This window comes from Olea europaea, chromosome 8, assembly GCF_002742605.1.
Source record: "Olea europaea var. sylvestris chromosome 8, O_europaea_v1, whole genome shotgun sequence".
Lineage (NCBI taxonomy): Eukaryota > Viridiplantae > Streptophyta > Magnoliopsida > Lamiales > Oleaceae > Olea > Olea europaea.
In genome coordinates this window covers 20,774,833-20,785,685 of record NC_036244.1, presented here as the reverse complement: position 1 = coordinate 20,785,685, position 10,853 = coordinate 20,774,833, and the positions used below count along the sequence as shown (strand labels likewise).

Here is a 10,853-nt window from a genome sequence, read left to right as displayed (position 1 = left end):
TTAAAAAAAAAATAAATAAATAAATAAAATATATATATATATATATAGTAATGACCTGAACAGAAGCTTAAAGTTATAATGTTTCAAAACCCTTGAAACCCTAGTTTGGGAACGTTCTATCAATCTCTAGCAAACACCAACTCCAATGGACGGCCACGAGCAGCTTGGCAGAGAAGATCCCATTAACAAACGGGACAACGTCTCCATTGATTCATGTACGACTCAAGATGACCAACATCTACGCACACACGACAGGCAACTAGCTACCCTGACGCAGGAAATTAATTGTGCAAATAATTTGCTAATTGTTATAAATTAGGGAGAAATGCGAAGAAAATAGAGAAATCAATAGACTTATATATATATATTTCATTCATATATTTATAGAGAATAATTATGACTCCAAATGTACTGTGAATCTGTGATTATTTACTAATTTGTATTTAATTTATAATAGAATGCCTGTTTTGATTTCTCTGTACTTTCATCATTCGATCAAACTACATGTAGATCCCATTACTCTGTGCTTCAAACTCTAGCACATATGCAACTACAATACGAAACTTCAATCATCATTTGAAAAAGCTATGGACACATCTGCTACAGTTCAACTTCATATTGTTACATAGTCAATAACATCTTTGTGGAAGACGTTAACAGTTACAAATCAACAAGTAGACATTTGAGACGGGTCAGACAAGAGCGCAGTAAGACAGATTCACCTCAAGCTGGCAAGCTTTAGGCGCGGTAAGTGTTCAATGGTGATAAGCAGGTTGTATTGTCCCTCAGCTATCAACTTTCATTTAAAATGAATGAATTAGTAGTTAACTGTGCCACTGGATACTATACACACAGGACTACCAGCTCCCAATTTGCTATCTCTAGAAGCAATGTCATAGCATAGGTCACTCATTCTTCACGATACTTCTTTAAGTGCTAGATTTAGCTCCTGCGCAGACTTGGCAATTGAACCCCCTCTTCTGAAAAACACAACCCTGGCAGATATCAAATCAATGCAACTTGTCCCAAATGAAAGCAGTAAATGATGAGAATCACACACACCTGGAAAGGAGGGGCAAGCAACGCTTGACTTTCTCAAGTTCCACAAAGCACATGTTGCAACGTTCCAGCCTTTGGACGAGGGCAAATAGAATTCAGGGCAAAACATAAAATCAACTGAGTAGTATAGCTAGGGAAATATAAATCAAACCTTTGCTCTGCCTCAATATCCACTCCAACAGACGATTGAGCAGACAATGAAGAATAGATCACCGAGCCAAATACTCTGACCAGTTTAATCAGCATCTCCAATGAAATATCTTTATGCCTAATGATGAACAGTCCATTAGAATTGACATGAAAGGCACCAGCTAGCATTATTTTTTCAATAATTGCAAAAAAGAGAACTGGCCAACCTAGATTCACTAGGGTATAATATTGTGTTAATAACCCAACCTAACTTTAAAAAAAAATATATATATATATATATATATATGCTAATAAGGAAGCTAAATGATTTTGAAGAGAAAAGGGGTCACTACTTACTAGTGAAAATATGAGTATAACCCTATAACCCTGAACTAATAAACTATGGAAGATGCCATGTCTAGGAAAGTAAAAAACTTAACACCTTCCAAAATATTTCTTTCCAGGAAACTACTGATAATCTTCTTATCAGAAATATAGACGCGTGGCCCCATCTTGCAAATTTTGTCCGCATTTGGCAATCTGATAACAGGTTTAATAAGGCAAAATGGATAGGTATATAAATAAAATATTTAAGATAGGAATCAAACTAGAGCTTCTAGTTCACTAGAAATAATAATATCCATGATAGAATATCTCAATCTCATTGAACAATGATTTAGCTTTGCCAGGAAACCAGCTGGTCGAGCTAGTTATCACCTGAGCTACATATAGCCTCTAAACAGCATTCAATGGATGGAAATGTAAGTGATAAAGAATCTTGCAAGAGTTTCGTTTACCTATCCATGTCACTATCAAGTAGTCCTGAGAGTAATGGCAAAAGACAGGTGCAAATATCTAATGTGACAATATCAGTTTTTTCTCCTAGAAGGCACATTACATCAGCAAGCACCTGCATTCGGAAGAACAATATGAAGAACGTGAGTGTTCATTTGCATTGAAAACGCGATATTTAAATTACATTTGTACTGCTACTGGCGAAATAGAGGAGAAAAATGAACAATTTTTTCTTCCCCACATACAGAAACAGAAATACAACACATACACAATGATCAGCCATTTTCTCCATAGCACTAAGGGCCCCCTTGATATCATAACGTTGCCAATAGTTGTGGACTGCCTGGCAAAGAGACGAAATTTGATTAAACGGTCCTATAGCTAAATTCCAACCACATTCTTTGTAAGACAAGAAATCAGTTTCCTCAAGACAAGAAACCATTTTCCAAAAAATAATAATCAAAAGATTAATAGGGAGAATTTCTTCAAACATCTTACGCTTTATGGATATAATTTACAATTCGAGAATGAAAAAGTATCCAGGAAACAAAACATAAGACTGATTCCCTCCTTTACTATTAGATGCATTTAAACTTCCAGCAATATTTGTTGTATTGATCCTCAATCACATGTGGTAGTTCATTCGATTGGGAACATCCAGATCTTCTATCATAACATGCAACATCATATTTAAGAAAATGGTATCAGCTAAATGTCCCCCACTGTAATCCTGCCCTCTCAACCACCATAATGAACAAAAAGTAGTATAGGGAACCCCATGACATTACACAACAGTAATGAATCACCTATACTATTACACTAGTTAGAGAAATGTTTCCTATCACAACAAAAAACATTAGCTTCTCAGCAGCAACTCAGAAGCAAAATTGAACATGAGAAAGCTGCATGCATTATCAGCAGCAATGAGCATCTGAATAATACTTTTTCCAAAGCAAATTAACTTCCACAAGAATATTAAGACTTCTAATTCAGATACAAGCCTATAACTCTACAACAGAAACAAAACGTGAGGGGGAATTTCTTCAAGAGTTAATTTGATTCTATTTGCTAAAAACATGCTCCAAACCAATTATTTTCTTCACCATGGCCTTCAATCCAAACATTTAGATAATGAAGTTCACTTTTCAAGGATAACAGACAGCATAATGTATGACTTGGATAGGGGAGGATATGATCCAGTTTGCTTCGAGATTCTCTTTTTCTTTTCTTTTTTTACTTTTTTTTTTTCAAATTTAAATCATGTCATACAAAAAATACTTACTATTTTGGAGAACCAGATGGTTCTCAATAGCAGAACTGGATCTTTCATCAGCCATCCTAGCACTTCATTCCTTCTCAGATGATGTTTTACATTCGTGTTGCAGGTTAGAATGTAGTTATATTTGCTGAAAAATGCCAACATTGTAGGTGGTTTCTTTTATATGCTAGGGTCGCTCCTTTCTACCAGAAACGTGTCGAATCATTCTCTTTCGATTTGCCACTTGTAATTGAATATTCAGTTTGTCTTTCTAAATTTTTAACTAACCCAAAGAGTAAAATGAGAGTTCATTTCTCCTCTTGCAGAGTGCCAGGAAATTATCTTTAGCTTGAGTTTAATAATTTACTAAAAAAGGCCTTGATCTTCATAGATGCTACTATTTTGGCCATAAAAGTAACTTGTTGGACTGAGGATAAATCCCAAGATCCTAGTCTCAAGCATCCTATAGGAGTGTTCACTCTAGGGATCTTTCTGAATGAATCAGGTAGATTCTCCATTTCAAAAGTGAGTAGAGGTACAGCGGCATGCGAATCTAAGAACAAGGACTTGACGTAATAACTATAAGAGGTACCTGCAATTTGGCCAAACGAGACTGCATTGAGCCAACAAATTGTCCATGCTGTTCCATCAAGTCAGCAATAGCATCCTCCTCACTAGTGGACACTGATTCATTTTCGCCAGTTGACGGATAGCCTCTCTGTCATGGTAGATATGAAGATAAACATACAAGTAATACATAATATAAATAGTAAGGTAGAAAGTGCTAATACCTACTTCTAAATTATATTACACGAGCTAGAATTTAAACACTGACAAATTACGAAATATCATTACGGTGACTCGAAATGGCCTTGACAAACTTTTAAATCAATTATCAGAGAACAAAAGGGTCAACATACATGGCAATTGCACGTTTGAACATAAAGTCAGCTTACTCATCTTATACTCATATAAATGCATATCTTCCTAAAAATTATGATATTATCTAAATTTTGTATTGAAATAGCTGTATAATTGGGGTTAAAAGCATAAACTAATGATAATAAAAAAAAAAATGGACAACAACAAAAGCAACATGTAAAATTGCATTCATTAAATAATGTAGTTAATTAACTCAAAAATTAAAGCAAAATTACCAATGAGCTCCCAACTAAAATTCAAGCAATAATGATCCATCTTGTCAGGAAGGTGAAAAACTAAAGCACCAAGCCACAAAAGGACTAAGTAAATTCTCTAACACCTTTCCACAACTACTACCGATAGTATTCATCTGCTTATGCCCAGTCCCATTCCTTTTTCTTTTTTCCTGATAAATTTCTTGTCTCCATCCTCTCCCGCAGATTTTACACATTAGAAATGCAACAACCCCAAAACATGTTGCAGCTGAGCATGTGGTCATGTCCCTTGAATGAACTACTCATTACGTTACCAATCCCCCTTAGAGACGCTATTGCGAAAATAGAAGAGCGTGACAAACTCAGAATAAAATGTTACAAAGTAAGTTGTAGTGTACTTACAGAAGGTAAGTTTCGAGAGAGAGTGCTTGAAGCGAGAACTGCATGATTAGATATTCTGTCTTTCTTCTCCCAATTTGCAGCAAGTCGTGTTCTACCTAAATTTGGTTCAGAACATAATTCCGTATTCATTAATTATAAAGAAAAGGGTCGTTATTTGCTTGCCAAAGCATCCATTGGAAAGGTAGTTATACCTCCTTTTCTACTTTCCATGAGAGGGGTATCCCCATGCATGTTGTTCCCACAAAATTCATCTGCAACCAAGAAGAAAATTGATTGCCAAAACAAGTAAAGCAAACAATTTATATCCAAAGATATGTAGGCAGACTAAATATTAAAAAACTCAACGAGTATCAGTTAATAATACAGCGAGTACAGGTAACAAAGAAAATGACAACCAGTTGGACATAATTGACATTAGTATTAGTGACCAAATCCAAAAACTCATTGATTCCAACCAAAAAATCCACGAGCTTCGACTTGCGCCAAATAAGGCCCCATTGTACGTGTAATGGTCCATAATACAACCAATTTTACAATGAACCTTGACGAGGCGTTACGTGACAGCATCAACCGCTGCATTTGACAAGATGTAGCACATATTCATAAAGCGACTGGAAGTCAAGGCAGGATAAGACAAGATGTAGCACATATTCATAGAGTAGATCACACAAGGTGAAGGATATGCTGAAAAGAAATACGTAAAACTTTCACCCTGGCATATGGCAAGAGCGTCAACCGCTGCATTTGTTTCAACGTTTCCAGAAAGCATACGCTTATCATCCTTGGCATTTCTCTCAGCAGCAGGAACCCCAATAACTGAGCCTCTAGCTTCAGTAAAAGTACTCCTATTTGGAACCTCATTAGAAATTATAAACGTCGGGGCATCACTTTCAGTTAACGAAGAAATAGTAGACCTCTCCAAGTCATCTCTGGCAGATGAAAATTTTCGAACATCAGATGTCTTTGACTGCATGGATAGTGGCAGCGTTCTTAGTGGAGCTGCTTCTTTACTTTGTTCAGCAGCCTGCTCTGTTCTCGGATTATTTCTGGGCACAAGCACAGGTATAACCTCTGATCTGTTGAATACTGAAATATTGGCTGTTGACTGGACCTTTACAGAGTGCCTCTTGGGGGCTGTCACATTAGTAACTGCCATTGAATTGATTTGAGTGGTTCTTGGAACAACACTAAGATTTCCCCTCTGTGGAGTTGCAGCTGTACTTACAGCAGCTTCATGCAGAACATACAACATCAATATATCTTCTCGGCACAGAAAGGAAAATGGACAGACAAAATGACAGAAATCCCAGATCAAGCTGTTAAAGAAGTCTAAAAAAGAATAATCTGAAAAAAGGTTACTAAACTAACCACAAATCAAATGAGATACATTGAATTGTAGCTTACGTGCAAGAGATTTAGAGTCCCCATTCAGATCTGAATTCTGTGAGACAGAAAGCCTTGCAAGAGGTCTAGTTTCCTTCGCAGAATCAGAATTTTGTGAAATGGAAAGCCTGCCTAAATTGCCCTTAATAGTGTCCTCAGTTAGTATGGTTGACCCACCAGAATTAGATTTAGGCTCTGAGTTGCTGTTCAATCGAGCAGCGCTACCAATTTCATATGGTTCAATACGCTGCCAAAATCACATGGTTGCAAAATAATCATCAATTCAAATATCAAATAAGAAGAAGATTAAGAGCAGTGGACATTCTGAAAAAAATAAATAAAAAATAAAAAAATCATACCGATATGTCTACAACCCATACTCCAACACAACTTTGGTTATACGAACATCCAAGAAGCTTCCCTTCGTGAACATTGAGATCTGATAATCTGGACCACCCCACATCTACAGTATCATGACATCTAATTGGTTCCCATGAAAAGACCTACGACAACAAAAATTAGTAGAGAAAAAGTGAGACAAACAACAGTACTTCAATCTATTATTTTCTAATAAACATAAAGCATGCAAAAGCATACTTTCAAGTTCTCATGCAAGCCACAAAGAAGGGTTCTTCCATCAGGATTAAAGGTCATACAACGCACTCCTGTGAACTGATTTGAAACAAGTAATCACTAGTTATTTCAAATTCATCAGATAATTAAAAAGGTTAGTTTTATACTTTGAACGCAACAGCAAAGATTTTGGCCCATAATAAGCTGTAAAAAGCAAAGATTAGGAAAAGATATCAATGACATCATAGAAAAGATACCTCAGGCCCAGCTGAACCTATTAGTTCAAAAGTTTCAAGATCCCAGAACTTAACAGTCCTGTCAGCTGAACCTGCCAAAAGAAAGGTCATTAAATATTTATTAGGCGATGATCAGCAAAGGCAAACTCGACTAGATCTAATGGAATATGTGCGTGTGAGTGTGTACATATACATTTACATATGGGTGAAAGTTGATTTTCTATAGCTTCGAAGGAGAAAAAAGGACAGTTGATTCTCAAACACTGTAATATAGGTTCAGGAGTGAGTTTAAATAACGAAGACTTCCAGTTTCCGCCAGTCAGAAAGTAAACATATCAGATTTCTAAGCGAGTTTAAAAAACGAAGACCTCAAGTTTCTTCCAGTCACAAAGTAACCATCTCAGATTTCTATGCGTTTTAAGCCTCAACCAGACATTGAGCGGATAACGAGTGGATATCACAAACTAAGATCGTGATAAGCAGCAACCATATTAAGGGTGATAAAAATTAAATTATTGTACGTAATTTGCAAGCTATTGCGTCAGCTTGAGGGTTTACCCAGTGCGCACTTGAAGGGTAGTGGCTGAGGATTCCCCCGTCAATAAAAAAAAAAAAAAAAAATTATTGTAGCAGACTTCAAGAACAGCGTGATTATGGTTATGAAAATGAATGAAAATCAATGTGACTTCATGAGGGACATAAATGTACAAGGAAGCAGAAGTTTGTATGAAAATATGATGTAGCTTTGAAATCAAATAACAAAAAACTTATTCTCCATATTTCCTCCCTTCACAGTTATGATAGAACCTTTCAAAAGCTAAAAGCGGTGAGCCTCATTTTTTTAATTCGTAGTATCTTTATGTTTAGCATCTTGTTTAGGTTATCCAAGTTTACTTGAAACACATGAAGTCAAAAATGCTTTATTGACAGTCTTCTGAAACTCAAAAGCTCTCAAGATATGTAAAATACTCCCCAGCACATAATAATAAACAGGTCTAGGAACATTTTACAGCCTCCTAGAGCTATTTTGGCACTATTTATTGGAATCAAGAAACCTATGGGTTTGAAGGACTCTAGGCAGTAGGCATTAATGCCTTCTCACTTCTTATTCTATCTTCTTCCTATAATATTTTTCATCTTCCACAGTAAGATAAAAATTCAACAAACAGTATCGCACACTGAAAATCCTATTCAGAAAAGCTACTCAAGTCTTATAAAAGGCACAGACCCTGAATCTCAGTTTAAATTACAGATAATTGATAAGTTCTAAAGAATCAAAAAAGGAAAACTTCCAGAGAAATTTCAGAAATGCAATGGTTTACGTATAAAATTGACAAACTATTTCACTGCCTTCAAAATAATGGTTTAAACTTAAACACATGAAGAATGGAGCATAAATATTTCAATATAATCTATACTGATACTAATTGTTTGTAAGAAAAATAAAAAATACAATTGGTTTTAATTTATATTCCTTTAATTTAAAATTACCCTTCCGTCTAGTCTTTGCATCTTCTTAAATGTTTATGCTGTTTTGATGTTATGTGGCACAACTTTGTCAAAACATTATCAGTAATACTACTGTTCAGGGCCTTCAACAAGCCCACCATTGTGATTTATCAAATTTTTAAGTTGCTCTACAACCAGAATTATGACATGTACAGTTTCTGAAGTAGCAAATCAAAAGAGTTGTCAGACAGCATTCTATTGAGAACATTAGTTTGGCAGATCTATCAATTCAATGGCTATAGTTTGCCAACCTGTTGCCAGCAAAAATTCATGGGGATGGAAATCAATGCATTGAACCTGGCCCTCATGACTTTTGAACTCATGCAACAGCTTGCCCGCTGTTAAATCCCACAGCTGTACACAAGAATTAATAAGGGCTGAAATCATAAAAAGGCTTTGCACCAGAATTGAAGAAAAGGGGATATAAACAATAAAGTTAAGAGCGCCAATAGATAATTTACATAGACTTATATTAGTATCCTAGCAAAAACATGGCATTTGACCATGTGATAATGACTTCCATGAGGAAAAGAAAGTACAAAAAATACACCAAGATGTATCGCAGTTGAATGTTTCAAGTTCCCCTCTCTCTCCTAGATAAATCACAGGCACAATAATGGGAAACCAAAAGGAAAAAGAACACCAAGAAATTGAAAGATCTAACCTTCACAGTGTTGTCCTCTCCACCAGACACCACCCAGCGGCCATCAGGTGTAAACCTGATGGCATTAACACCTCGTGTATGACCCTTGTATGTATGTAAACACCCTTTTCTTCGAATATCCCATATTTTTAGATTTGTATCCAAAGATCCAGATGCAAGGAACTCCCCAAAGGGATGGAAGTCCAACGATATACAATTGGAGCGATGACCAGTGAGAGTGCGAATAACTATCAATCACACAAAAAGCAAAGTCAAACATAAAGTGATTTTCTTGTGTTTGAAAGGAATGTTAAAATACAACTCATCGTGCATAAATAAATGGGTTACAGAATGCATACTCTTAGCCTCCTCTAAATCCCAAAGCTTAATTGTACCACTTGCAGCTCCAGCAGCTACCAACACCTCCGAAGAATCAAAGCTTACGGAATCAACTCCACTCGAATGCCCGGACAAACTCTAGCCAGTGAGCCAAGGGTACAATAAACAATGAGAAAAGATAAGGGGATAGGTGTCATTCTTAATAATGCTTCTACAAATATCGTGATGGCCAGAAAAGGGGAAAAATAGTTGAATTTTATGAAACAAGAAACTATCAGATACGGCAATCCATAGTTTCATAATGAAACAAGGAGTGGTTCTCTTAAGCTATAAAAAGGTGATGCAGGTATAATAAATAGATTAAGGATCATCCACAGGTTAAGTTATCATACTGCCTGCAAATGGTCATAGTTCGAGTCTTTTAGCTAGGGGTTGTGAAGGGGAAGGCAGTTTGTAAAACCCAAAAAAAGTACAGTATAACATAAGAAGGTTGAAAAAAGGTATAAGAAAACATCAAGGCCCCAAAAAAGAAAATGCAAAGTGAGTATTGAACTCACCTGTATGGCATTGGGCTTTCCAATGGCCCAAAGGTTGACCTTATGATCTTCTCCTCCAGTCACAAGAACCCTTGATGATTTCCTCCCAATCTTTAAGCAGTTCACACTTGAAGAATGAGCAACAAATTCCTCTGAATATACCATTAAGGGTACCAAACTAACACTTAAGCTATACCTTTAATTGTCATCTCTCATTGTGACATATGCAATGTTAACACAGCCGAGGCCAGATAAACCAGAAGCTGCACATATTTCCGTTGTTTCTCAGTGATTCAGAGATTGTGATGATCTTATTAAAGGGCAACCTAGCTAATTTTAAAAATGGTTTGACTTCAAAAAATTTTCGTTCATCTACTCAAAATCTTGCAGCCATTCCAGTTTGATTTATTCATATTTGTAAACTGTTTCATTCACTGGCTTCCCGTTAGCCATTTGCCAATATCAATTCTTAGTTATCCCCAATCTTCTATGCAGTTAATTTCAAATGCCTAATCACTAAAGCATCCAAAAAAAAAAAAAGAAGAAGAAGAGGGAAAGGAAACTCCAATAGAATAGAAAAATAAATATCCACTTTGGTATTTACTCATTCCATACAATTAATTCCTAAACACAACTCTTCGACTTAAGCACACTATCAAGAGAAGTCTTTGGTAATTTTATAATAGACGTAGTAGCATCAATAATAATAAATTTAATAATTGGAAACAAAATAATGTAATAGAGCACACAAGTTTCTTTCCTCTAGATCCATTCAAATTCACCGCAGTTTCCTTTTCTCGATTTGAATTTAGAATTCGAAAAAAATTAATTAGAAAGTTAGAATGAAGTAAAAAA

At 35.8% G+C, this 10,853-nt stretch overlaps 2 protein-coding genes across 6 annotated transcripts in view; both read right to left on the bottom strand.

The window, feature by feature from the left end:
- Positions 1–452: 452 nt before the first annotated feature.
- On the bottom strand, positions 453–10,186 carry LOC111399159 (katanin p80 WD40 repeat-containing subunit B1 homolog). 5 transcript variants are annotated; one of them, XM_023026409.1, is made up of 17 exons: positions 10,020–10,186; positions 9,483–9,600; positions 9,145–9,371; positions 8,732–8,834; positions 6,993–7,063; positions 6,760–6,834; positions 6,522–6,665; positions 6,184–6,409; positions 5,482–6,009; positions 4,971–5,030; positions 4,780–4,874; positions 3,834–3,959; positions 2,252–2,326; positions 1,986–2,098; positions 1,211–1,327; positions 1,063–1,131; positions 453–995 (listed from the first exon to the last, which is right to left on the bottom strand). In XM_023026409.1, the coding sequence occupies exons 1-17, from the start codon at positions 10,161–10,163 to the stop codon at positions 917–919; spliced, it is 2,370 nt and encodes a 789-aa protein (XP_022882177.1). In that variant the 5' UTR covers positions 10,164–10,186; the 3' UTR covers positions 453–916. The 5 variants fall into 5 exon arrangements, with proteins under 5 accessions (XP_022882177.1, XP_022882178.1, XP_022882182.1 ...); XM_023026410.1 differs by having other exon boundaries at positions 5,491–6,009; XM_023026411.1 differs by having other exon boundaries at positions 552–980.
- Positions 10,187–10,230: 44 nt separating this feature from the next.
- The window catches only part of LOC111398429 (katanin p80 WD40 repeat-containing subunit B1 homolog), a 21,811-nt gene continuing 21,188 nt past the window's right edge, over positions 10,231–10,853 (bottom strand). Inside the window, exon 11 of the mRNA XM_023025328.1 lies at positions 10,231–10,261. Within this exon, the coding sequence (XP_022881096.1) occupies positions 10,231–10,261 (31 nt within the window). The remainder of the gene's footprint in view (positions 10,262–10,853) is intronic.

What these genes read in the sequence shown, in the direction of transcription:
- LOC111399159 (XM_023026409.1), bottom strand. Translation starts at nt 10,163, where the DNA reads ATGGTATATTCAGAGGAATTTGTTGCTCATTCTTCAAGTGTGAACTGC. An exon ending in TATGGGTTGTAGACATATCG is followed by an intron (nt 6,410 to 6,521) that starts GTATGATTTTTT and finishes TGATTTTGGCAG; the next exon opens with CGTATTGAACCATATGAAAT. An exon ending in TCTCTCGAAACTTACCTTCT is followed by an intron (nt 3,960 to 4,779) that starts GTAAGTACACTA and finishes CTACCATGACAG; the next exon opens with AGAGGCTATCCGTCAACTGG.